Here is a 27,644-nt window from a genome sequence, read left to right as displayed (position 1 = left end):
AGAAACCTCCTCAATTTTTCAAGATGTGATGATCAGAACTGGAAGCACTAAGTCAGCTGTGGGTCTTGTTAGTGACATATCCACAGGCAATAGCTACATCCCAAATCTATATTCCCAGGTTTACACAGTGCCCCCCTCTCCAGGTTTTACAGACACAGTAAATAGTGGGAAGTTCACACATAGCTGCCATTTTCAGAGACGTTGCTTCCTAGAAGATAGTTCCCAATCCTACTCTTGTTGCCAACTGTCCTTATTCCTAAACAAGTCCTTAGTTTGACCATATTAAAATAACCATCACCATGCTTTATTAAGATTCAGCTTCCTCCAGACCAATAACCTATATCCATCATGTCCTGTTCAAACAGTATGCATCATATGCAAACTGAACAATTTTAGGATTACTAGATCACTACTCTATGTTAAATAACATTAAGATAAGCACTAATCTCTATAAAACATTTCTAGAAATATCTGGATCAACTCATGTAAAACATACTAAACAGCTAAAATAAATCAAGATGTCGTGCAATAATGAGAGAAGTCCTTCAAAGATGTATCAAGGCTTTAAAAGTTTATATCAAATTTTGTCTATTTTGACCACAATTAATCTACTAGGTAAGCTCTACTTACCATCAAATTATGCTATCTGGCATCTACATTATCAAGACTTCATCTAAAACCATTGAGTTTTAGATCAGCCACTCTATAATTTTGCTTAGGATCAGTGTCAGACTAAAAGGCTTATAATTACCAAGATCAGCCTATAACCCACATTCGGGGCTGTTAAACTAGCACAGCCTTCCTTACCTTCCTCAGCATTCTAACAACGACTGGAAATGAACACCTGTAACCCACAGGGCATCTAAGCCAACTCATAAAACCCCTGATGCAAGCCACGCAGAACACCAACTATAAACTGTTTAGTAGATTTTACTCCTCTGCTACAATGAAATAAATAGCTTTTCATCATTTGAGATTACAGCTGAGTCAGATATTAAGCAGAGAGGTAGCTTTTTGTCATCTTTTGCTCTTTTTCCTTACATGTGCATTTTATTATTTTGCATTAAGAATCAGATTTTAAGAAAAAGCTGAAAAATAAAGAGGTAATTTCAGACTTTCCTCTCCAAGAGTACTTAGTGATATAAGAATCATTGTGTAATGCAAGGTAGTTGGTGAGATAAGTCTCATATGGTTCCACATTAGAAATATCTCCGTCCCTATTCATGTTGTCTGCAATAACTTTCCAAGACTGTGGTTGGGACAGTATTAGTTGAAGGTCCCCACGCTCAGAATTTCCACTTCATCTGTAAAAGTCCCAGGTTTTGTAATTTTTGTAATTGCTGCATAATTCCCATTTTCAATCAAATACCCAGTATGACCATTATTTTGTTATGGTCCAGTCACATGTGTGCAAGAGAATGGTTTCAAGCTTTGTGAGGTTTCAGTAACAATGGTACAGTTCTCACGTATTTTGAAAGTGTCGTAAAACCCCTGAAATATCTGAAGCCACAAAACAGCTACCTTCACAATAAGGATCTCGTTTCATTCATAAACATTGTATTCTCATAAACACTTTTCTCACCTTTGTTGTAATAGTGAGTATGTGCTATCTCTAGCAGGCCAAAAACACTGGCCATGCCTCCCAGGCCAGCATTTGCATATGACTGCTCCAGGCTCAACACAGTGCACTTCAGCAAGTCCAGCATGCCTTTATAAACCTTGCGACTGATCTCCTGCAACGAAAATCCCATTAGTGTCGCTATTTCAGAAGTGAGAAAGTAATTCAAGAACATAAATTCCAAAACTGCTGTAACATCAGCTTTTAGGAGGCAATTTAACAATAACTTTCTATGAATTGAGCCTCAGCGGACACTAGGTATGAGGACCCTGATGAGTTCAGCACTGACCACATCCTGTATGACATCCTGCCGAGCATCTTCTTCTGACTGGATTGTGCGATTCAGCTTGCTTAGTACAAAGACACGGAGCTGCTCACTCTCCAGCAGACGTCGGACTCTTTTCATATTCAGCCAGCCAACACCTTGCCCATCAAGAACATTGTGTACCACCTCCTTCAGGAACTGCTGGTTCTCACTGATGGATTTAAGAGGAAGCAGGCAAAAAGTTAGCCCTCTGCTTACCTCGGCCAGGACACACACAGAAATGCATTTCCTATCAAAGCTAAGTTTACAAGAAAAAAAGTTCAAATCTAGCTATGCTTGCTGCTAACATAACTGCACACAGCCCAACCTCTGTTCTATAGGTGTAGCATCAAATATTTTATCTGTTATTTCCTATATAATAAGCCGTAATCGGATTTTCCTCTATTCCTTCTAGCTACCACTCTACTCCTCATCTTCACAGCACTCCTCAGAATCTATAGGAGCCCTCTATGCCACAACCTTCTCCCACAGCCGTCTTGTCTGACCTGTAGGCTTTCCTTGAAAGAGGAAGCACAGCACTACTAATAGCACTACTGCAGCAGCCTTGGCACATGTACTGCTTCAGCTTGTTTTGCCACAGGGGAGGGAATGGTAAGAAGGGAACTCCTGTGCAACCTGCTGCATTCCCCAGTCTGAACTGCAGTTATTGTTCTTGCTTGTCTCCCAACCCAGTAGCTCAAAGCAAATTTCACTCTACCCACGACTACTACATAAGAAAGGGAGGAGAAAGCACAGGCACAGGTCAGGTAACATTCACTTGCACCATTCTGAGTCCCCTTCCCAAGGCTGAGAAAAGTGTTTCACATGAATTCATGGAATCAAACTGCTTCATATGACTCAGCTGATCCCCTGCATGGTGCAGTAAAACTCCACTGGCTAGACTACCTTGTTCAGAACAGACTCAGCTACGAAGAATGAATACTCAGCTAAAGTAGGGACCTAGAATTTTTGGATCTCAGACAGAAAGAGGATACATTTCGGAGCATAGAAAAATATGTATGTGTGCTATTAACTGTAAGACCATCCATACCAAATCTTCTCAGACAATAATATGTGCAAGCTTAGGGCCATAGAAAAGCACTATTTAGTTTTCAACAGCTAGACTTCTGAGGAAACATTGGCCAAGTACGAGACCACTCTAACAACACTTCATACTCAAAAAAAGCAATGAAAGATTACCTGGAATTGCTAGTTCGTCCCTGAGGCGACGGAGATTCTCTCTTCACTGTCGGGCTGTGCTTAATGACTGAAGACTTTTGATCCACAAGGGCTCGTCTGTTTCCTAAACAGGAGAGGAAACAGCATGAGAGGAAGAGGTAGGAAGAAAAAAAACTTCCCAGGACAGTAACAAGCAACACTAAGGTTGGCTAACATACCTATTCGGATTACAGGTAACAGACTTCAAACAAAATGGAAACTCCAAAAAAGCAGCAGCGTATATCATATTCTAGCATCACACATCGGCAGAAAACAGTAATGGGAGTAATGCAGAGAGAAAAAGAGAAGATGGTAATGGGAGCAGGAGGTGAAAAGCAGGAAAAGTTTGGCTGCTCTGCATGCAGTTCTACAACAAGAACCATCTTCAAATTAGTCACTATATGTAAAAGCATAATGCATCGGGGGTGACTAGTATAGATCATGTGGTACTGGTTACCCAGTGAGAAAGGTAGCCCAAAGTCAGGCATAGGGAATGCTGGAAATTGTTATATCATGCACAGCTCATGCTGTAGGGAACCCACCTTCATTGCTTACTGGGCCAGCTTCAGTAATAATCTCCATTATAGTATTTAACCCAAATACTGGGACACAAAATATACAATTAGTAGTGTACTACAATTCTACAGTCCCCACCATCAGCAGCAAAAGAATCCAACTACCAGCTTCTTCCCAGCCCTCCCTCAAAACAAAACCCAAATGACACTAGAGCAGGAAGGATGCTTGAAAGCCCAAGACAACAAGGGCCAGTGTAATTAATCTTAGAGATAGTGCTTGACTTGAAATTTGGCATCATGGAACCAATGTATTGCATCTTCAAGAACATTATTGCATATATTGTATTTCAAGGGCACTATCAAAAACATCTGCATCACTGAGGAAAAAATATCAATGGATGTGCATGAAATAAAAATTAAAAAGGAAGATGGAAAGTGGTCAGACAGCAGCAATGAGATGGAGTCCCAGCATCATTTCCCATTACAGTTAGAAAGACAAGGTACCACACACACTTGCTAAGAACAAGTTAATGCAGTGATTTTATACCTGTACAACAGAGACAAAACCATTTAAGAAACAGTGAAGTGCCCAGTGGGAGTCCCAGTGAGGCAGCATGCACACGTAAATGAACACAAACACACACACACACACACTTGCACATGCATAAAAGACTGAGCTACTCCACGGAAATCCCATCCTCATATCTGCATAGTAACATTAAAGACCCTACAGGATTACAGTAGTCAAGAACAAACACCAAAGTGCAGAAGATGAGGTGCAAAGCATGAACGTGGAATGGCAAACCCCATCACTGTTTTCTTCCAATGCATGGAATCAGTCATTAAGTTTACCCATGGAAATAATCCTGACATGAAGCATGTTTCTTATCCAGTACAATTGGACATAAAAACATAACCAACTGGTAAAAGGTTGTCAAAAACAGCTGTGCAGAGTTTCTGCTAGTGTTTTCACCCTACCAGTCCTGTTCCTCCTCATTTTACACACAGGGAATGATTACTTGTCTCAAAAACAAAGTCCAAAGCAGAAACACAAAAACCAGCTTTTGGCCTTTGTTTCTACAAGGTCTAAGGTCAGCAAAACATCATACCAACCTTCATCCACATCCCTTCCCACTTCCAGATTAAAGTAATCTTTACCGATGAAAATGATGAGGAGGAAAAAAATAAATGAAAAAAAATCAACATATTAAAACAAAAGCAATAAGTTCTAATCAGATAGAATAACTCAAAAGGTAAAATAAAACCTTTCCCCAGTTTAGCAACTGAAAAGGTCTCAACACTAAAACACCAACATGTGCTCAGTCACCCCTTCTGTTATTACATCTGGTACAAGGACAACCAGGCTGACTAACTCCTCACAGTAAGAGGGTCATTTCTCTAGTGCCCATCCACACGTTATCTAATGATACTGCAGACAAACACAAGATGTTCCAATGAAAAGATTGTGCACATAAGTTAGGGATTGATCTTCACTCTGAATGAGCTGAAGAATGGTTATAATTTGATTTTGATCAAAATTTTTTATTTAGTGAACTGAAGAGACTATAAGCACTTTTGAAACCCACGTAAACTGCAGTCTCCATGGGAAACTGGCATTAACCCCACTTACAAATGCAGCATCATTGCTCCAACAAGTTACCTAAGGCTAATCATGAAGATAGTGGCAGTGCAAAAGTAGGACCTACCTCTTGGTTCCCATTCTTTACACTAAGTACTTAAAAATAAACCAAAACAAAATACAAAACAAAACCAACATTCACAGTGTATCCATTAACACAGGCTAGACGAGCCAGTCTCCCATCCCAACACAGCCCGATTGTCGGGAAGAAGTCTGACTGAGAACTATCAAGACAATTTACTGTCTTGATACTCAAGACAGGTACTACCCAAACTGCCAAAATGCATCACCCCCAGGATTCCTGTTAGGGGTAAGACCTCAGACTGCCAAGCCACAAGAACTGTAAAGGCTGTAGAAGTCAAAGGGAAAAACGGTTACCTTTCAGGCTAGGAAAGGGAGTATTCTTGTCTCTCCCAACTTTGGTTGGCAGGGCTAAGTTGGACAGACTGAAGCTTGTGCTGTGGTTTCTGTACAGGCTGCCTATGACAGAAGAAGAAAACAGTTAAATGCCTAATGCTTGCTGCACACACCCAAACTTCCTAAACCTCCTGTAATTCACCTTCTTATTCCAGATCCTTGATGATTAAGTTGTTCTTTATTACCCAAAAGTCTCACAAGCATAACGTCATCTCATTTACACTGCAACCACATCTGAAATTAGATTATTCTAAACTGTACAAAAACTTAACTCTTAGCTTTCATATTACAATCACTGCTGTTGTATCTTGGAGTCTTAAATGTAACAGCAATATCCACCTGTCTTCCTGCACTTAAACAGCTAACCTCACGTCAGCTGTGTCTTCTTGTTTGATCCTCTTTTTGGGAGCAAATGAATAGTAGGGGCCACATGAGAAAACAGGATGATGGAAGATCTCCAAAACATGCAATTCTGAAGTGAGGATTGTGCAGTGTGCCTTGTGAAACGCTGTAAATCTGCCACAGAAGTGTGCTTTAAAATAGAAGCTTTAATTTATTAGGACAAAGCAGAAGTTCTTCCTAATACAGACAGATCTTAAGAACACAATAATGCATCATCATCTGGTTAAGCCTGTAGGCAGCCTGAAAGCATCTCCCGTAGATCAATGAGCTGATTAACACTTCAAGATGTTAATTTAAAATGTCAGTGTACTATTTCAGTTTGCTTTGGTTCTTTTTTTGCAGCCTTATTTTAGTAACAATCATTTTACCAGGAACATCCAATATACTTTCACCACTGCTGCAAACTTCTTGCAGAGCTCCCCACTATAGTGCAAGACTCAACTGGCCATATCTTCTTTCACTCATTAAAAAACTCTAGATTAGTCTACCACACCTGTGGATTTTATTATTAAAATATAACTGAAAGTAGGTGAGCACAGTCAAGAAATTTAATTTAGCACCTAAACACACAACATGGTAGCATGGAAGGCATACTACTGGTAAGATTTTTGTATCAACTTCAGGAAATTGCACAAGTTTCTGTTTAAATGAAACTGAAAGGATTTCTGAGCTGTGCCCTAAATTGCCATATAACTCAAAGGCCTAACCACATAACCAAAGTCCTTCTTACTGAAAAACACATAAAGCAGTAGTTATCAGCAGTGTAAGTTAAATAGGTCCTGTGGCTCCCAACATGACTTCTGGAGAGCTGGTAACAATTTGACAACCAAGTTGTTCTCTTGACTAGCCATGCCTCTATTCCATTTCTCTGTAAACTTTATTATAATAAATAAAACCAGCTTAATGAATTCATTAGTACATACTTGCAAAAGACATGATGCCCCCAAAACCTTCACTGCTGTTGTTGGAGACAGTAGAGTTTGGGGAGCTGGCCCTGGAATCTGAGTCTGCATCAGAATCATTGGCCAGTTTTAAACTGTTTGGACGGAGTAATTTCTGAGACCTTTAAAGAAATTAAGTACAACTGTTATTAGCTTTCCCCCTTCCCACCCCAAATCAACATGTATGATTGTGGGAGATCCATGCTGGTCTCATTCCTCATTAGTTTTCACCACACTACCCTTACCTTGTGGGATATACAAAAAAAAACCCAAAACAAAACAAAAATCCAACCCAAGAGAATTGAAGCATCTTTGCATTGAGGCTTCTATTACCTTTCAGGGCATGCTGAAAATTTGTCTACAAAAGGGCATTGGTGGATTTGGGGGTGAAAGGGTTCTGCTTTGAGAGCAGTAACAAGAAAACCCAATGTCATCAATCACTATAGTATCTTTCCCCCAAAAGACAAAGCTTCACCACAAAAAAAAAAAAAAAAAAAAAAAAAAAAAAAAAAAAATCGCTCAAAGGTTTCCAGAAATCAGTAGGTGATATACTAGAATGTTTCTAGGAAGAACTGATAATTCTATTAGCCTCTACAGCTTACATAAAAGCAAGGAACTGAGGGAACTGAGCAAGTGCCTTTACTCAAACCAGAAGGGTTTACAGAATTTCAGTATTAAATGAAAGTGATCAACAATACATTTCAGGTGCAAAAGGCATTTGAATGAATAAACAATAAACTACTAGAAGCAGATGGAAATCCCAATAGTGCTGTACAGAAGGGCAGGAGACAAGGAGGACTCGCCTGCTTCCATTGAGATTCTGGTTAAATCTTGGGGTGTAGCTCTCTTCCTGCTCATCATCTTCATCCTCCGTAGGAAAACCATACTGTGGTTCAAAGTACGGATTATCATACTCTCGCTTCCTCACCACCCCTTCTGAGGAGCTCATGCTGCCAGCTGTGCTGTCGCTCTCATGGCGGTCCAAGCTTATCTTGGGAAAGCTTGGTTGCAGTGGCAAGGAAGGGAGATGGTTTGAAAATCCAGCAACCAACTTATCTTCCATTTCTGCTGAATCTGCTGACTCCTGTGGACCAGTCAAATCATTGATCTGTTCGCTAATTTGTGTTACATACAACTGAAGGGCAGGACAAGAACAATTATTTCAAACTGGGAAGTCTCCACAGTCCTTGCTGTTTGTTACTTGCTTAACAAACTTGCTGTTTGTTGCCCCCACCCCATTCCCACTATCCATGGCTAATCTAGAATTTTACATACGCTGCAGTGTTTGTGCATTGTTCTAGGGACTTACTCCCCTGCAAAACAGATCTTACTGGTAAGTGTTAGCTCAGGATAACAGCTCTCCATTACCCTGTTTTGTGGTTATGCAAGCAACTCCCATTCTTCCTAAATGACCACAGATTCATGAGTTTCCCCACCGCGCTCCCTGTTCCTCTAACGCATCAGGTCTTTCCAGACTCTGTAAAAGCAATTCCTGCAGTCACAACCTGGACCGCTGCTCTCTGTTAATGCTGCATTTTTCAATGCATGGGACCTTTTAGGTACAGGAATGCTCTGTCCCAGCATAAGAGGGTACCAGTGAACTCCACCTTGCTCAGGAAGTCCAGAAAGAGCATGCAATTTAATCTGCATGGTTTCACAGTCCTATTAGCTTTTGCCCTTCTCAGAAAGAACCACGTGCATTCTCCCATTCTTTATATCCTAATATGCTGATCTTGGGGCTGAACTCATCTCAGTACACACATGATTCACTCCATGGATGACAGTGCTGGGGCTGCTACTGGCTGTAGTACTGGAACTTGAACGAGGCTGGTTGTTCTCTTGGGAGTTTTCACTGTCCATGGCCTGTTCATCCAGATCCCCTGAGTATTCTTGAAAATCATCAAATTCCACTTCACTAGCATCACCAAGAGCTGCGTGAGTCAGGGGGTCAACATCTGCAAACACATCATTTTGCATTAAAGAAGACTGCCTTCCTCAGCCTTTTGCCCATCTAACTAAAGACCCCTAGCAGTTGAGGGCTGCTCAGTAGAATAAACCTGCATGAAAATTTAGGTTGTAAAGGGCTTTTGGAGGTCATCTATTCCAACTCTCTGCTCAAAGCAGGGGTAACTTCAAAGTTAAAGCAGATTGCTCAGGGCCTTGTCCCACTGAGTTTTGAAAGTCTCCAAGGCTTGACATTCTACCTTGATCCTGGGAACCTGTTTAACTACACTAACCATGAAGAACTTTTCCTTATGTCCAAGCAAGTTTCTTTTGTTGCAACTTAGGATTATTACCTCTTGTCCTTGGGACATAGGAAATGTGTTGGCACTCCTACATTTAGTTCATTGAAGAAAGTGAGAACTTCCTGCTCTCACAAGAGAAGCTATTGCTGCAGCCTTCATATAAGCCACAGAGAATGCATTTTCCTGTCCCCACTAGGATAGAGTGACTCATTAAAGCCGGCACTGAGAACCAATATGCGGGGGCCGGAGAAAGCTTGTACTCTGCTGCCCATATTGCACAGTATCTACTGGCAGCAGCAGGTTGTTTCCAGATCTAGCAAGCCAGTTTTGTTCAGCGGCACCTATTTCTGTTCTTCCTCCTCCCAGTGTCCTTTGGAGGGCATTGTTTATAAGCAGGAGAAATGTCTTTTTTTCAGCCTACCCCTGGATATTGAAGAAGGAGTATAGAAGACACTTTTACCTCAGAGCAAGACTACAATGGAACAATACTTTGCTCTGATTTAGGGACTTAGGGGAAGCATTTTTCCCCACAGTGCAGATGAATGGGGAAGAGGAACCTATGTGGACCTTGTGAAAGTAAAGCTCAAAGTTACTCACTTGGGGTATCGCCATTAATGTCACATTTCATCATCTCACTGACAAAGTCACCAAGGGAGGAGTAGGAGGAACTTGAGTCGTCATAGTCAACACTGTCACTGCCACTGCCACACAGGTGAGAAAGAGAGATGAGTGGCAACATAACAGGAATAGCAGGGCCTAATGTTTCAAAGATATGAATCAGCACTGTTTTCATGGGCCTCTTAAAAATCTCATGATATTTCAGTCTCTACAAACAAATTTCTGGCAAGAGACAGAAGCCAGCTTCATGAAAGGTCAGAGCAAATGAAATAACTTTGAGGTATGTGCAGAGACAATATGGGAAGACATTTAAAGGCTCTCAGCAAAGTTAATGAGGTCAAGCATAAGTGAGCAGGGAGTAGTGTATTAATTCTGTGTGTGTGTGTGTAGGACGACTTCAAGGGAACTGGAAAACACAAGTAAAAGCATTCCCTTTTTATACTAACGATTAATCCCACTCAGTCAGGACCATTGGTGCTGTGTAGAACATAAAAGATGTGCAAGTCCAAGCCTGAAAGATCTCACAGGCTAGCAGAGAATGAAGGATAATAAAACTTGATGCAAAACTATGGGAAACACAGCCAAAACTACTAGAACAAAAAAGTTTACTCTGATTTTACTGAACACACAAGGAGGTCTCAGGCAGTGGGTAGTACTCAGAAGCTTCACATAACTACGTGCACTGAGTAGAGATTTAAAAGAGTGGTAGGATGGGTGGGAGTACTTGTAGTACTGCAACAGAAATAACCAGAGAAAGAACAGCATGGAAGAAAAAAAAACATTAGGGTGGGAGGAAATACCAAATGTCAAGTGGCATACAGGTAGCAAAAGAAAACAGGAAAATACAAATGGAGAATTACATTAAATGAAGGCTTGAAAAGACACTAGGAAAGGGTTAAGAGGTTGCTGTGATGACAGAGCAGGGAGACAATTTACTTCAGTGTCAGTATTCTGCCCAGACAGAAGAAATGAAACAGCAACCTGGCAGGCTACAGGAAAAAGCTGCAAATGAGAAGTAAGTTCAGATTGCTGGGCCTCTTCTCCATCCCACGACTAAGGTCATGCTCCCCACTAACCTGTCATCAGTGGGATCAGAATCTGTTTCTTTCTCTGCTGGGACATTCAGTGCTTCAGCCAGCTGTGAATTACTGTCATAGACACGATAGTGGATGGGCTGCAGCTGGTGAGCATACCACTTCGGTTTGTCACCAATCAGTGCTGGGTCAAACATGTCTGCACAAAAAACAAGGAGAGAGTTAATTGAACTCATTTATTGGTGTCAAAGGCTTCATTCACAGTGAGGCTACCCCCTACTAAGTCTTGCACAAAGGAAGGAACAGCCTCTGCTCTAAGAAGCCTCCATAACCAAACAAGACAAGATGTAAAATTAATTGGAGGAGTGAGTGGCTAATAGCAGGGCTAACTTGGTAGAAACACATGAGGACATACATAAAAATAGAAAAATGTTCCTTGAACTGGATTTCACTCCCCAGCAGGAATAATATGGTGTAAAACTCAGTCCTTCCCTAGAATCTCTCTGCTTTTTAAGTTCCTGCATTACATCCAAATGCAGGAAAGGCAAGACCAAAACTTACTGTTATGAATTCTTTGGAAAGCATAGTTAGTAGGGTTGAGTGACCATTCTCCAAAGTATTCTACTGCCTGTGTCCTGGAAAGCTTATCTGCAAAAGGTGTCTGCTTCGGCCTAGAGGCAAGAAAAGAATTTGCCTGGAAAGCCACCACTGGTCGTGGGAAGAGACGAAGAGTGCGAGTATGCATCTGGAAACCTTGCAAAACATTTGGTGAGTTGAAGAATCTCACCATAGCAACCCTGAAAAGAAACAGAGGACAACATATCAGATAAAAACACAGAACACAACAGAAAAGAAGACAGAGCGCCTTTAAAAGGTATGCAGTAGGCAACATTTCAAACCTTTGAAGAATGGTAACCCAGTACAAAAAGCTAAGTCTTCTTAGAAAACAGCTGTCTTGGAAAAAAGAAAAGAAAAAAACCAAAAAAGCACCAAGAAATCACTTTGTTTTAATTCACCACCTTAACACCAAGACCCACTCAATGAGGGACGTTGTTCTCATGTCTGCTAGCTGAGGTGACAATTATGTCTCCAGCTTTTTTTGTAGTTTAAGGCTTGTGATTTAAGCTGAGAACACAATACCAGACTGACAAATCCAGGTAAAGTGGATGATCTATAGGAAAATGCAAGAAACAAAACACCCCCTCCAGATACACGGTTATGTTCATGCAGTTAATAGATCTGAGGTAAACACTGTAATTTCTGCTCTTTTTTTCACCTGACGTAAAGTAGAACCTGGAAGATACTGCTTCCACCACAGGACCCATAGAAGTGTCTGTGCTACCTTCAAGTGCAAACTTTATGAAGACTCAACACTACCTTCCTGTTCAGCCTCACCTGGTAGCCACATCCACAGAGTCCACATCATTCCCATAGATCAGAGGGTTGAATTCTGTGGAGGGAGTAGACTGCAAATCATTCTGCGGTCTTCCCAGTAGCAGTGGCACCTCCTGCCCCTCATGGAACTTCTCTAGATTAAGAATGGGCTGAGTATTCAGACTCATGCTGGCCAGTGCCTAAAGAAGGACAACATTATGCACACATTCAGCAAGAAAGAAAAGTTATTCAAGGAACAAGAGAGAGATCAGAGCTACTCTGCCTTCTAGGCAATTGCAACAATTGTGCATGCTCCATTAGTTTATCTTAAACCATCTCCTATGCTGAGTCAACAAATATCTCCAGGCCCTCCTTTATGTGGACTGTAAAAAAAAAAGATCTCCTCAATGCTGAAACAGTCCTGGAGCCAGCCAAGGAGTATCACAGAAGTCCACTTCGCTAGATCATTCATGACAGGAAAACAGATAGTCCAGATTGGACCACTAGTAGTATGACAGTGTGTACAACTTATTCCCGTGTGTAATTTGAATACATCTTGGGACCTAGAAGCCTTGAAACTTGCAACTTGGCCATTCAACCAGTGAGTTTGATATCCCAGGATAATGTGGAGACACCTTTACAGGCATCTGCCTGTATCCCTGCAAATCTCCACTTCGCAGCTGAATGAGGTCTTCATCTCTCCATAAAGCTACCATTCTCTTCAACCCTCGTAACTTCTTCAAGGATATGCACTGGAGCAGCACAAGTGGTAAATCAGTCCTGGACACCGAGACCTACCCTAAATCTTCCTAATTTCTCCCATTTGCCCACTGAGTCGTCATCTTTTTATTTAAAAAATAAATAAATATACAAAACAAAACAAAAACCAAAACTCCAAAGGAAAAGGGTAAAATGGAAAATTGAGCAGAAAAGAATAAAATAAAGAACCTTGTTGTCAGGAGTGAGCAGCTGTTTCTGAGTGATTGCAGTCATGCTAACCAGACACTGGAGGCAAGATGGAAGATCATATGATAACACCAGCAGCCCATCAGAGCCAAGACGAACACATGACAACAGAGAAACAGATGGAGGGGGGGAAAAAAAAAAAAAAAATCTATTACTACCAAATATTACAAATGAGAGGAAATAAAAGGGACCACAAAATAGGCACATTTGGGGAGAGAGGTTTAACTGCCCCACCCCCAAACATTCACATCTGGCCACTTTGGAAAGTAAAAAGGCTGCTGTCCTTATTGATGCAGCTAAGAACTTTCTACTGCAGTTTAAAAGCAGATATCCTGAATTTTATTAGTTGGCTCTAAGACTCAAAGGCACACAAAAGTGTTAACCTTAGTGATGTGGGCCACAATTTAGTCCCCTCTACTTTGTACAGCAACCATTAGCACTCTTTCTCCTTTGCCAATGGTCAACTCTTAATGATAATGCCTATAGGAATACATAGGGGTGTAACCTGAATTTGGGTGAACACTCTGAGAACTTTAAATATGTCCTCAAGGAAATTGCAATTTGTTCTTCTGATATCCAACTTTGCCCTAGTGAGACAGTTTTGCTGAATAGTGCCTGTAATTGCAAGGGGGTGAGGCAGAAGTGGGGGGAAGGTGGATCTAACAAAACTCCAAGCAACACATCGCTTCCATCTGCGCTGACAGCAGGTACTGGGGTATCATAGAGGTTACACACTTTGCTCTCCGGGTCTACGAGGAGAGAGAAGAGCAGATCTCATCACATTAGTAACACACTTTACCTTTAGATACTGCATGCAGCGTGCATAAGGAAAACAGAAATGAAGAGATAAAACCTGCTTGACACGATCAGCCAGGATGACCCAAGCTGATTAATGGCTTAGCAGGACCTGAGAGGAGAGACTGAGACCTCACACACAGATCTGTGAATGGAGGGGAAACAAAGATGATCATAGCTTGATGGATCAAGTCAAAGTTTAAAGCCCACATGGCAAATGTAAAGGAGGAATCTGGAACTTTCTGCACCAACTGGAAACAAGTTAGCCCCAAACAACAGTAAAAAATAGAAACCATCTGTTCCGTCCAGGAGCATTTCAAATTATCCCTCACTTGGCTAACAAATTAACTGCAGTTATAAGCCTTGGTGACCACTCGCTTTTCCAAATTAACTCTCTCCATGAAGACAGAAAAACAGCAACTGGATACCTACCACTTAACATCTGTATCAATTGATATTGCTTTTCAAGCTCAAAATGCTGTTATGTTCTAACATGGGCGATGTTCTAACTGGCCAACTATGTGAAAGAGGCATCTTAAATAGTTCAACACAAAATTCCTAGTCCTGTGCTTCCCCTACAAATGACAAAGGTGGAAGCAGCAGAGACAGCAAAAGATGAAATAGATAACAAAAATTGCAGTTAAGTCCTCAGGAGAAACTACAGAGACATGTGAAACAACATGAAAGTCTCAGATTTAGCTTAGTCAGGAGAAGACAATGTTAGAAAGTAATACAGCTCAGGGATCTCAAAAGAAGACACCCCTATAAATTTGTTTCATCAGCCACCCTCTTGATTAGCCCACTGCCACATTCAGAGCAGTAGACCTCTCCATGACTGACCAAGGGGCACTTTCTTGAACAAGAGCATTCTAGTACTCTGATATGTTTTCACATCCATCTGATGTGCCAGGATACACACCTGCTTTTAATTCATTTTGCTTTACATTAGCTGACTTGCATTCTTGTCCAGTACAGCAGAAGAGCTGTGCAAGACTTCATCTGCTAAGTTCTACTGAATCTGAGTCCATCCCCAAAGTGCTTATTACCTGTTTCAGATGCTTCTTCAGCTCTGAAGCTTCTGGTTCTGGCAGTGCTGGCAAAGATTCTGCATTTGTGGGAACGATCACCTGGAATTAAGCACAGCAACAAACTAAAAATTCCCCAGCTGTAGTCATTTCCAAACCAGAATCTCCTGAATCTCCACCACTCCAGAGACTGAGGAATAAAAGCCATAAAGTAAAAAATAAAAACCCCACAACACAACCCCCCCCCCCAGACAACTGCACCGTTACTTCAATTTTCACTTCTTTATGGTTGTTATTGTTTGCAATATCACAAACAATGGAGGAGTTACTTTACCATTTACCTCAAAAAAAGATAAGTTTGAATGAACCCACGCTCATCCTTTGGAATTTCCATCAAGTAAAAGATGTTATACACGTTTCCCTTGAATTAGCCTTGCTCATGCCCCAGTAGAAAGTGGGATACAGAGTCCCATTTGAATCACGACAGCCAATGCTGCTGGAAGGCTCTTATCGGACTGGGTTTCTTACATAGGGCTATAAGAGACAGGGTCACAATTACTCAAGACGACAGCTTTATCGTTTGTTTGAGGATTTATCTTCTACTGATATAGCCAGATGGATTAACTAAAAAAGAATGCTTTATAAGCAAAAGAAATGGGGACCTTGAGACAGAAGGAGGAACGCAATCCAAAAGTTTAAGACGGAAGTGGCAAAGGCAGGCTGACGCCAAGCATTCTTAAATTCTCAGTGGGTACACTGATAAAAGTGCACAGCTCCCTGGAAACAAAGCCACAAGTCCTTACGGGCACCACTTACCCTATTGGTATCCAGGTCAATAAGCCATACATCATCAGGCATTTTAAAATCCAGTTTGTAAAGGAAGAAACTTGCTGGAACACCAATGATATAAGGTGTAGGGGCTAGAAGCAACTGAGAGAAAGAGACACTTTAATAAGGACAACATCTGCATTCGATATCACCATGTTCTTCCCAAATACTTATTTATTAACTACAGTATGTTTATAGCAGAGGAGACAACACACAAGGCACTGATAAATAAGTAATTAATTCCATACAATATTTAAAAAAAAAAAAAAAAGGAGGAATAAAAGCTCCTGCTCAGAGAGCTTCAATTTTTATCTAGAAGAAAATAAATTTCCACCTCCCGTGCCCCCACCCCCACCAGGGATGTAATTTTTACAGCTGCATGGCTCCTTGGAAAAAACTTAGCTAATCTAATGGCTTGCCACATCTATCATGGACCAAGAAAAAAAGGTGTTCAGAGTAAGAGCCTAACTAGCGAAGAAGCAAGTCACAGATGAAAACACCCTCAGCTCAAACTGAGTCTGTGCCATTGTAAATATGGCTTTACCCATGCAAGGACTTTACCCTTACCCTTGTAATGGTAATTTGGTTTCAAAACAATAACATCTCTACAAAGAAGAAATAGACACATTTTTTCAAATGTATGTGGAAAACCTAAGGGGAAATTCAGGTTGTTTCTGATAAGGGAATTATCAGATGGAAAAGGTTTAAATCAATAAGGCAGCTTGAGACCAGCGGCTTGGGTGGCTAAATTATTCTTTAAATCTAGAACACCAACACAGGTTGGTCACCTCCAAGGGGTGGTACAAGAACAAACCTGAAGCATCAGTTGCAGGATAGCACTGAAGTAGTAGGATGGCCTGAATTCTACCTTTCCAAGCAAAATGATGAGCTCCTGCAGAGAGCCGACTATTGGCAAAACCCAGGCTCCCAGCAGCAGTAACTCAACACTTCATATTTCTGAGGAGGACAAATTGCAGGCAATAGTTTCTAAACTGAATCAAGAGCCCTCAAGCATCCTTAAATGTTACTCTGGACCCTCCCTAACAAACCTTAATACTCAGCTGGGGGGAGGGTGGGACATAAATACTCGTCATAATATTGTGGATCTATGGCCTTTCAAGTCCATTGCTTGTGAACTACTGCTTTGAATCATACTATTCACTAGGCATGCTTTGAAGGTATCCTAAATAAGTGGTGTTACCTATGATTTAAATAGCTAGCAGTGCTCAAAGAATGTTCTTTGCAAGGCAGAATTTGCTGCAATCCCTGAGAAAACAGTGGGGAAGGAAATAAGGACTATGCCTGTATAAGTTTCAGACATCACAGAAACATCCTTTGCAAAAGACCAATAAAGGAAAAATATGTACCTGTTCTGCAGAGGCCATGCAGGTGGGAAGCAGAGGGATCACTGGGAACATGTACTCTAATGGGTAGATCATAGCCACAAAGGCCATCACAGACATTGAGAGTGCATTATAATCTCGGGACTGCAATACAACCTGCAACCAAAGAAACTCACATTAGCACTGCAGCAACCATTCACTTCTCATACTCCCCCATAGGGGTGTAAAAAGATCACAGCCTGCAGGCCTCTGATTTGATGGCTGTGAACTGGATGACCCTTCATTAATCTGTCTGAAAACAAGCTTCAGGTGCTTTTTTGAGTGAGAGTAAAACTTTCCAAAAGAGGAGCCTCAGAAGGAGCTATTCCTTCCCACCACAAACTGATTCCAGGTAGTGCAGGAGACACCACAAACTGATTCCAGGTAGTGCAGGAGACAGCTGTTCTACACATCCAGTCTACCCTGGTTTTGAAGAGGGCAGCGCTTCCCACATACCTATCAAAGGTCAACTCTTCCCTTCTTACCTTGTGCTCGAGAAGGATGCAGGTCAGCACCTGCAGGCAGGCATCCACTCCCAACAACTCCAAAGGCAGATGTAATGGAAAATCCACCAAGGTGAAGCGGGATGGATCAGGAAGAGCAAAGGTCAAAGCTGGCTGCAACTCATGTGGCAAGACTTCTACATCCACCCGCTTCTGACCAGCAACAGGCATCGGTGAACGGAGCAGCCGGTATATCCAGGCCTCAATCTCCCGCAAGTCGTGTAGCAATGCACTCGACTTTTCTTCCACCAGGAGGGAGCCTGTGAAAATCCGCCACGTTGTATCCCTGTACAGGGAGAACAACAAGGTTAATACTCCAAAAGCTTCACTTGACAGCCATTCCGCAAGGCTCTTCCAGGGAAAGGGCAGATACACCGAGAATTAAAGGATGCAGCTAACAAACATTTGGTCACACAGAAGAACAGAAGGTAGGGATTTAAGCTTACTGAAGCAACCACTGTGGGGAAGTATAAATCTTTCTGTGGCAGAAATCAACACAAGTAGGTCATTTCCACCTGAGAGTTCATTCATATATTTAAAGGGTTCAGTTAGGTCCAGATCTCTGAAGCTCTCTCATTGCCCTGGTGCTTGAAATGCAGCATGCACATAGGATACTCTCGTATCTCTTCCAGAATTGTGGGTGACTGATTGATTGTAAGATTCTGCTTCCAGGAGTCCTACAAACCTTTGCAAGAATAGGAACTAAACCTGAGATAATAGAAATACACCACACCAAGATCTCCCAGCTTTTTGGCATGATAAAGTACTCTTTTTCATCCTATCCTGAATTGCATTGTATCATTCTTAAGAGCTGAATAACCTGTGGCAGAAGTGAACGCATTTCAGCTGAGAATATAAATTTCTTAAGGCTGTCTAGAAAGCATTTAGGTACCTTAGCAAAATAAGCAGCCATTTTTCCATGTGCTAAGCTAGCAATCTGCAAACTTGTAGCTCGCAGATGGGCTGGCCAAAACGCCTATAAAGCATTGCTCAGGGCCTTCAGAGCTTCAAAACTTGAAACTGGGTCTGACAAGGGAAGCAAAGTGGCTTGTCCACTTCAGCCCTTAACGCTGTAGCACAGTGAAGGCTGCAAACCTGCTGCAGCCATTTTGCAAAAAACTTCAGCCTGATAAATATCTTCAGTTACGGTAATAGATCCCTTAGAATGGTATGGGCTCAAATTAGAGATTCTACCTTACAGTTCAAAAAAAAAAAAAAAAATTAAAGAAAAAGATGATAATGACACTGGAAGCTTCAGAAAGGAAGAAAAATTAAGAGAAATTTGGAGGGGCCAAAAGAAGGACAATTTGAGATACACCTCTCAGGAACTGTGATGCTTCTCATCCTCCACTCTTCCTTCAGCTGCTTGTAATGCGCACGACATTAGGTTGTTAACAGGCACGCTCAACCTTTTGCAGGCTGTAAGGATTCAGTTTCACCTTTATCCTGCCACCACTTCAAAACTATTCTACTTTTCCAGGTCATGGCTTGCACACCACATGGTAATTCAAACCTCCTGCTGTACTTTTCCCAGAGATGTATGCTTAGCATTCCTTCTCTTGCCCTCCTCATCTGTCACTCAGTTCTTCTCTAAGAATTACGTCCAACAAGAGCAAATTTTTCAAATACCATATGCCATTCAAACATTGGAATACTTTAGCACCCCTTTCAAAAATCAGATGAGCTCTCAGAGTTGAGGAAGATCATGAAAATTAGCTTTTTTTCTGCCTCAGTAATTATCAGACTAAACCAAGTGACAAAATAAGCTCCCTTAATACATATTTCCATTGGGGGGGGGGGAGGAGTTTTGTTCTGACAGAATCATTTTCCCCCGACAGTCAGTGGATTCAGGTGATAAATCTGCTAATGCAGGAGTCAGTCATAAGCCCAGGACACTCTCCTAGAACTATTCCAGGGCAGTAACCCAAGAAGTAGGCTACTGCTCTGTGAACGGGACAGATTTCCCCTTTCATGCAAAATGTAAAGAGCTTATAAAGATGAAAGTGATAGATGTCGTGTCATTTTTTGCTTTTCACAAGTTTAATTTGGAGCATACCAAGTTACTTAACTCACATTATGAGCCATCTCACAGCCCCATCGCTCTTACTATTATTGAGATAATCCCCTCCTTCTCCAGAGATTCATTTTATATTTTCTCTTTTCAGTTAGCTTATTAGAAAGGAAAATATCATTCTGGAATGTAGGTATCAGGCACAATAGCACAGATATATATCCATGACTGATATAAAGACATTGTTCCTTCTGTACCCTACAGTGCAACAGCTTTTGTTACATACCCAACGTTATAAAGCAGATATGTAAGATTACTACATTACATTAAAAATACACCAAATTGCTGTTAATTTGCTGTTACCAACCCCCATTCCCATATGCCTCCTAGACAGCTCCTTTGTTTTCTCTCTCTCCTCCCTCTCCCCTTCAAATATTGTACTTTGATCTCTTTCAGCCGTTCCTGCTTCTCTAGTCTTTTCTCTCCCACGCTGAAGTTCAGATTGTTTCACAAGCTCGTTAAGCATACTTTCATCATTTCCCTCTTGCCCCAAGTGGAGATGCTCTCTGTTATTTCTTGGCTGTCTCTAATTTGCCAGAGAATCAGTCCTGACGTACACCACCACGGAGCTTATATGCCAAAGCAACAATGACAGCATCAGTGTGCAGCTTCAGAAAAGATCATGCTCAGTCAGTTGTTAGCAGGATAGTGCCTCCTTAGGTGTATCAAAGATGGAAATCACACCAGGTTACAGAATCACACAGAGAAGTTTTAAAGAAATCATCACCAAAATTTCCTTTTCCTACTGTGATCCTGGGTTAAAACAGCAAAAAGATCAACCATTGGTGTTTGGCTGCTCCTACAACCACACCTGTAGCCACAATTTGCCATGCAGACAATTGCAGCCCTGGACACAAACAGTAGGAGGAAAAAGTTCTTTCTTCCCCCTCAACATACCTCTGCACCCCACGAGGAATCCCCAACTTCTTGCCCAACAATCTCTCACTACAGCAGTCCACAAGTCTCTTGAGGGTGTACAGACACTCACGAAAGGTGGAAAAGAAGGGATAATGACTAAGGATGCACAGGGAAGTCAGAGTGCTGTTCCGAGAGCGATGGCTGCCTTTGGCCAGCCGCTTACTGCGTGGTGATCGAGTCACATCTGGGGTAGACTCTGTACTTGGAGCCTGCAGTGAAGAACCACTCTCCGAACTCTCAGTGCCCACTTCCTCTTGGGGTGCAGATGCATCCCCGGATTTGGGGATTTTCTGTCCCTCCCGAGCTCGATGCGCCCCTGTGCTTTCTCCCTTCTCCTTGGGTACTCGCTTCTGGAAGGAGCGGTAGAAGTTGACACAGATTCCGTAGCGAATGACACCTGTATCCTTGTCTGTGAGCGTGAAGACAAAGGAAGTGTCATCGCGGAAGCTCATGCGTTTTTGCCGCACGCTCAGGCATCCTTCTGGCTGGCAGAAGAATACAACATCAGGCGGTAGAGGAAAGTCCACATGGTCTTCTAGAGGGTAACGTCGCAGCAGTTCGGGAGTCTGAGCAACACTATCACTACTCGGCTGCCTACAAAAAAACCAAACAAAAACAACATATATAGTTGACTAATGCCAATAAAAATCTTTGGCATCTCCCCACTCACATGTCAGAAGCCTGTGGGCTCAGCTTCATCTTTGTTTCTTCTCTCCCCCACTATCCAGAGAAAGCACAGCTTCCCAGTCACTAGCCACAATGCTCAATCACTAACACAAGGCCACAGTTGGAGAAAGGTTAAATAAAGAAGCCTATACCATCATTATCAAGGCCCAACAAGGAGCCTGTTCAAATTTGACCAAGAAAAGGACTTTCAGGAGTATGTTATTCCCAGAAGAACATTGTATTGTCATGTTTCCCTGACTTTGATTTCCAAAATGAATTTAACTGCACAGGTCTCTGGGGTAGGAGACCAACTTGGGTAGGAAATACACTGTCCCTCTCCAAATATACAGTCAGATGAAACCCCCCTGGATTTCAGCCATTTATGAACAAGATGAAAAATTAAATGAGAAAATCCAGTATCAATTCCTAATTGGGAAAAACAAGAATTTACTAGGAAAGAACTCAGACAAATGGTGGATTTAAATGGACCTCATCCTGTAAAATTTTCATTAAAAAGTTCCAGCAACGATAGATTTATCTATTTCTGTGTTTGATTTCCAAGTTGGATTTGAAGTGTAAGTTAGTATAAAAGCTATGTAGTAATACGCAGACCTATTTAACACTGTGGCTCATCAACCTTTGTACCACAAATCACTAATGGAACAAAAAGACAGAAAAGTGATACTGTTTATTCCTAGTTTTCCACCAGAAGAACAGATTCTTTCAAGGTATTAACTATCTTCCTACCACTAGTCTTCCATGAAAGTTACTGAATAATTGCAAGAGAAATAGTTTGAGATCTACAAAGTAAAGGAAGAAAAATATGTCTCCAGAACAACCTCTCTTTGGTTTGACCCCTTTGCTATAAAGTCTGATCTCTCACCATTTTCTGAAGTAATTAGCATTTATTTTCATGTTTAATAAATGAGATGTAGGAGACCTGGCTCCATCATCACTCTCCTATGGGATTTCATACAAGACATTTTCTCACATTGATACTTTAGATATGCCCATCTCAAAATATAAATGACACTTGCTTTTTTTCTTATCTGAGAGGTGAGAAAACCCAAACAAGTAGTAATAGAATGTTTGTAATTTACAAAAGAAAATCACTGGTATAAATAGCTCTGCTGACTAATTCTCCCAAACTAATACTTTATCAAAGAAAAAGTAAAAATGCTTTAGTAGTAATAAAGTATAAATTGGTAACAAAATTTACACTACCTGTACAGTTAAGTACTGAAATACTGTACAAAAAGAAACCCTAAAAAGCTATTATATATTAATGGACACAACTAACATATCATCTGCTGAAGAAGAAATGTCAAATAATGCTGGTACTGTTTAGAGAGTCTATTCAGCAGTAAATGGTTAAAAAAAAAAGTAATCAACAAAGTACCAGCGAATATATCATCAGTTCATGCCTTTGCAGTAATATTAGCTACAGAGTTTTCTCAGACATTTAGAAAATTTGCATCTAATAAAAGGGAATACTTCCAAAAGGCATTGCTATTTGTGCACGGTGGATAACAAGATGTAATGGTAAAGGCCACACAGAGCTCGTAAGGACTTTGCAGTAGAAGCTACTTCAGTCAGCTCCATCTCTTATCGTAGGCATTTGTTGAAGTGCCTAATGAGACAACAGACCGCTGAACATTAGCACTCTAGCTACCACTGCCCAGCAGAAAGCAAGAGAACTGTAGGAGTCCAGAAGTGATGCTAGCAAATTTCTGAGTGAGAACATCAGACAACATAAGCATCACTGGAGGAGGCAGTTAACACTTCTTACTCCTTTTCCTAGCTGGTGACACACATGTGGAAAACTTGGTTATTTTTCTACAGACAATAAGACGTAATTAAACTATTAAATTATTCTGTCCATAAAATACAATAATAAAAATAATTATTACTTAGGATTATGTAATTTCCTCCACTTAGCCTATTTAAATATTGCACTCAAAGTATTCTGAAAAAAAAAGTGGGAGGTAAAGCAACAGGCTGATGCACGTAAACCACTGATACTTAGAAATGAAAGTAAAATAGACTTTGGAATACACCCATTAAACAGACTGGCAGAAAGTTACTGCGTAAACTCCAAATAAAGAAAAATAACATTTACTGAGCACCTGTGTATTTGACAAACAGCACACATATCAACCCTACATTTCATACATGCTTTAAGTAAATAAGCATAACATTTTATCTATTGATAGTTAATAAGACTTTAAAACAAGAAAGCATTCATGTCATTCCTATGAGGATAAATGAGTATTAGAGGGAGAAACAGCTAAGTAAGGCAAGTTCCAGATTATTTTTTTTAAACTGAGTTTACAGACTGCACTTCAAAAGCTAGAAAAGTAACCCCAAACAAGTATTGTATTTGCATGTGGCTTTCAGTATTTTCAATTTGTGAATCCCTCTACCCTGATGCCAGTAGAAGCACAGAAGTGCAGACACATAGACTACTAGAGAGTCATATATAAACTGGCTGTTCTTAGTCACCTTTTGCAGACCCTTGAAAAGGAGTCTAAAGACCACAAGTTAAAAAACTTTGGCTGCACTAGTATCTTTCAAAAAGTGCCCTGACCCAAGTAGATGCTCCCATTACAGTAGCATTCTGCATGCATTCCAGACAGCACTTCCTCAGCACCAAGCAAGGCTTCATCAACGGATGCTAGGCTATTTATCCCCACTCTACTGCCCAAGCAATGCAGTGCTGAGACTCTTTTACATTACCTGGCTCCAATGATCACAAGATAGTCGAGTAACCGAGGGCAGATTTTCTTTTTCTGCACCATTGTCCTTGATGCCCCTCCCTATGTCATCTCAGTGAATTTCTCTTCATCAGTCCAGTAGCCTGTTATCCAGTCAGCCGTGATCAACTGCCCTGGGGAACAGAATCTGCTTGGAACAGTCTGGCAAGCCCAACCTATGATCAAGAAAAGCAAGAGTGTAAAAGGCACAATCAGGAATACCAAATACATGGTAGGCTACCTCATGACCTTAATTACATTCCCCAAAAGCCTCAGTGTTCTATGCAGTCATGGCCATCCACAGATCTCCCTCTTCATGAGTATAAAACCACAACCACATGCCCACAAAAGCAGAGAGCTGAAAAACACACAAAAAAGTACAAGAGGATCTCAAGAAATACCACAGACAAACAAAGCAGCATATCACTGGCAAAAAACTATTCATTAAATGGTTCAAGGCAAAAGTATTGTTTAGGCAAAACCCTGGGATTCCTACAGTGCTTGGGAAAGGAGCTTTAACTGGCAATTCTGTACAAGTAAACACAAATGAAGAAACAAATGCAACCTGAACTTTAGTTGTCTGATAAAAAGAATAACTAAAGAAAGGGTAATATCAAGAGAACTCCAATTTGTTATAATGCACCTCACCCTCCCAAACCTGGATGTGGCCTAGAGCAAGAATGATCTCCACAATCCCCTACGACTGCGATGTCTTAACACTTCGGTGAAGATATAGAACTGCAGTTCTACAGGACTGCCGTTTGCAATAGCAAAAGTGTTTCTTGTAAATCATACTGTTTATTTCACTTACTTTATTCAATTCCACTTATCTTCTGTATCTTCATTATTTACTCTTGATACCCATGCCTCCTACAGCTACTTTCTCTGCCCATTTTATAATAGAAAAGACCTCTTGGCACAATTGGTACTTTACTGCAGCACTACTATTTGTCAATAACTATGCTTAATAGACATCCAGAATTCAGTAAGCACTGTAAAATTGTTCTTTTCAATCCCACCATTCATACTTCATTGAATTCATGAAAGAAAGGAGAAAAAAAAAAATGTTAAAAAGTAATCAAGTTTCATATGACAATGTTCCCTACCTACATTTGAAAACAATCTGAAAAGAGAAATTTTCTGAAATAGAAAGTTCTCAGAAACTCTCAGAGATGCTCAAACTGTACACAAGTTTACTGAGCATGCCAATGAAAGCATTAATAAAGTTATTTTATATTTTTAAAATTGAACTGATTGCCTTTTTGGGCATATTCAGAGTAAAGCTTCTATTTCAGTTCATGTTTACATCCAAAGGCTACATCATGGTTTAACCCCAGCCAGCAACTAAGCACCATGCAGCTACTCACTCACTTCCCCACCCACCCAGTGGGATGGGGGAGAGAATCGGAAAAAAAAAGGTAAAACTCGTGTGTTGAGATAAGAACAGTTTAATAGGACAAAAAGGAAGAAACTAATAATGATAATAGTAACAATAATAAAATGACAATCGTAATAAAAGGATTGGAATATACAAAAGAAGTGATGCACAATGCAGTTGCTCACCACTCGTTGACCAATGCCCAGTCAGTTCCCAAGCAGCGAACTGCCCCTCCCAGCCAACTGCCCCCAGTTTATATACTGGACATGACGTCACATGCTGTGGAATACCCCTTTGGCCACTTTGGTTCAGCTGCCCTGGCTGTGTCTGTCCCCTCCCAGCTTCTTGTGCCCCTCCAGCCTTCTTGCTGGCTGGGCATGAGAAGCTGAAAAACCCTTGACTTTCGACTAAACACTACTTAGCAATAACTGAAAACATCAGTGTTATCAACATTCTTCTCATACTGAACCCAAAACATAACACTATACCAGCTACTAGAAAGAAAATTAACTCTATCCCAGCTAAAACCAGGACAGGCTACCACAGGATTCAGAGAATTATTATTACTGTACTAAAATCTTTCAGTTCTGCAGCATAAAGTTTAGATTTTATTTGCATAAAAGTATAACAGATTTACTAACAACCTGTAACTCTCAGAAAATTAGGTAATTTTCTTGATGTTTCTCTCATTACTTCACAACCAAAAGTTAGTTAAAGGCACTGTAACTGTCAGCATCTTGCAATCATGTTCAAAGTCTAGCAACATATTTGCTTTTTTCCCAGCTCTTCACATTCTAGATTCAGAGTTGGGGAACTTTATTCATTAGCCCTGCAAATACCAGTAAGAACACAAACACACAAAAAAAGTATGTATATGATTTATCAAAAAAGGATAATCGTATTAGTCGGTAAGTATTAATTATGGAATAATAAACTGAAAGAAACCTTAACCCTCACATACACAAAATCCCACATTTTGTAAGACTTCGTGGCATGGTTTTAGTAGATACTCAATTACAGTCGCTGTAGGTTCCTAAGTGACAGCACTGTGAATTACCTTCTCTGAGCAGCAATACTTTAATAAATTATCTTCTCTGAACAACAGAGAAAATACAGACACAGGAAGCAAAGTTCCCGCTTCCTCTTTTTAATGATATTATTGAAAACATTGTAGAATCTGTCCTGCAACAGCTCTTGATCTAACATATTCTGCAAATATCTTGGCAGATAAACTCGAGAGGAACAAGATGAAGTTGGGATGATCGAGTGGATCCTTTTGCCTTCAGTTTGAAGAACTACTTTATCTGTTTTCTTTCCAAATCGCTCTACCCAGAACTCTTTCAGGAACTCATTGTTCAGTTACAGATATGGGCACAGGAACAAGTTACCACGACGTAACCTAGAAGTATGACTTCGAGGAACTTCTGCTACTCAGTGGTAACCAAACATATGTTCTTCCTCTATTACAGAGACTATCCTACCCCTCAGTGAAGGTGGAGAAAGTAAACTTCATTTACAATGGAGTAAAAACATATGCAATGACTACAGAGTAACTGAGAGGCTACAAGACCACAACCTTAGCTTACCTTTCAGTAATTTGTCCATACCCTGTGGTTTTTCTCCTATTCTCTAGCCTGGAGAACATCTCTTATGACTGCAATTCATTACATATCTTTCCCACAGTTCTGCAAAGGAGCTAGTGAGGTATGCAATATGAAGACCTCCATCAAAACCATAAGATTTTCAAGAATATCTGAGCAGACCAGTGCAAGGAACATATGCAGGGCTTCCAATGTCCCTGGAATGGCTGAAGCTGTATCCTAGTGATGCCATATATCGAAGTTTCTGTCAGTTTTTAAAAAAAAAATCTGAGCGCTGAGATTTCTGATTTCTACTGCAACACAGGGAGACCAGACTGATGCAGATATTCTGCAGGGGCTCCTACAGTCTCCGTTACTTGGTTACTTATTCCTAACAAGGCCATAGTTACAGCGAGACATAAAAGGACACAGGCTTTCTTTTGGAAGATGAAG

General features: G+C 40.8%; 1 protein-coding gene across 43 annotated transcripts in view; it reads right to left on the bottom strand.

Annotated features, from left to right (window-relative positions):
- The window catches only part of MADD (MAP kinase activating death domain), a 76,787-nt gene that overhangs the window by 37,752 nt on the left and 11,391 nt on the right, over positions 1 to 27,644 (bottom strand). For 10 of the 43 annotated variants that reach the window (XM_030032775.1, XM_030032767.1, XM_041127858.1 and 7 more), the window contains exons 2-22: positions 24,217 to 24,409; positions 20,794 to 21,408; positions 17,808 to 18,111; positions 17,308 to 17,439; positions 15,929 to 16,042; positions 15,134 to 15,214; positions 14,092 to 14,100; positions 13,275 to 13,331; positions 12,348 to 12,526; positions 11,514 to 11,749; positions 10,995 to 11,151; positions 9,898 to 10,004; positions 8,816 to 9,009; positions 7,858 to 8,189; positions 7,037 to 7,176; positions 5,673 to 5,774; positions 4,769 to 4,807; positions 3,683 to 3,742; positions 3,123 to 3,225; positions 1,908 to 2,094; positions 1,583 to 1,733 (exon numbers count right to left, since the gene is read on the bottom strand). In XM_030032775.1, coding sequence (XP_029888635.1) covers positions 1,583 to 1,733; positions 1,908 to 2,094; positions 3,123 to 3,225; positions 3,683 to 3,742; positions 4,769 to 4,807; positions 5,673 to 5,774; positions 7,037 to 7,176; positions 7,858 to 8,189; positions 8,816 to 9,009; positions 9,898 to 10,004; positions 10,995 to 11,151; positions 11,514 to 11,749; positions 12,348 to 12,526; positions 13,275 to 13,331; positions 14,092 to 14,100; positions 15,134 to 15,214; positions 15,929 to 16,042; positions 17,308 to 17,439; positions 17,808 to 18,111; positions 20,794 to 21,408; positions 24,217 to 24,278 — 3,361 coding nt within the window. In that variant the 5' untranslated portion in view covers positions 24,279 to 24,409. The remainder of the gene's footprint in view (positions 1 to 1,582; positions 1,734 to 1,907; positions 2,095 to 3,122; positions 3,226 to 3,682; positions 3,743 to 4,768; positions 4,808 to 5,672; positions 5,775 to 7,036; positions 7,177 to 7,857; positions 8,190 to 8,815; positions 9,010 to 9,897; positions 10,005 to 10,994; positions 11,152 to 11,513; positions 11,750 to 12,347; positions 12,527 to 13,274; positions 13,332 to 14,091; positions 14,101 to 15,133; positions 15,215 to 15,928; positions 16,043 to 17,307; positions 17,440 to 17,807; positions 18,112 to 20,793; positions 21,409 to 24,216; positions 24,410 to 27,644) is intronic. The other 33 variants (XM_041127890.1, XM_041127913.1, XM_041127919.1 and 30 more) reach the window with 17 other exon arrangements.

Source organism: Aquila chrysaetos, chromosome 2, assembly GCF_900496995.4.
Source record: "Aquila chrysaetos chrysaetos chromosome 2, bAquChr1.4, whole genome shotgun sequence".
Lineage (NCBI taxonomy): Eukaryota > Metazoa > Chordata > Aves > Accipitriformes > Accipitridae > Aquila > Aquila chrysaetos.
This window is presented reverse-complemented; position numbering and strand designations above follow the sequence as displayed.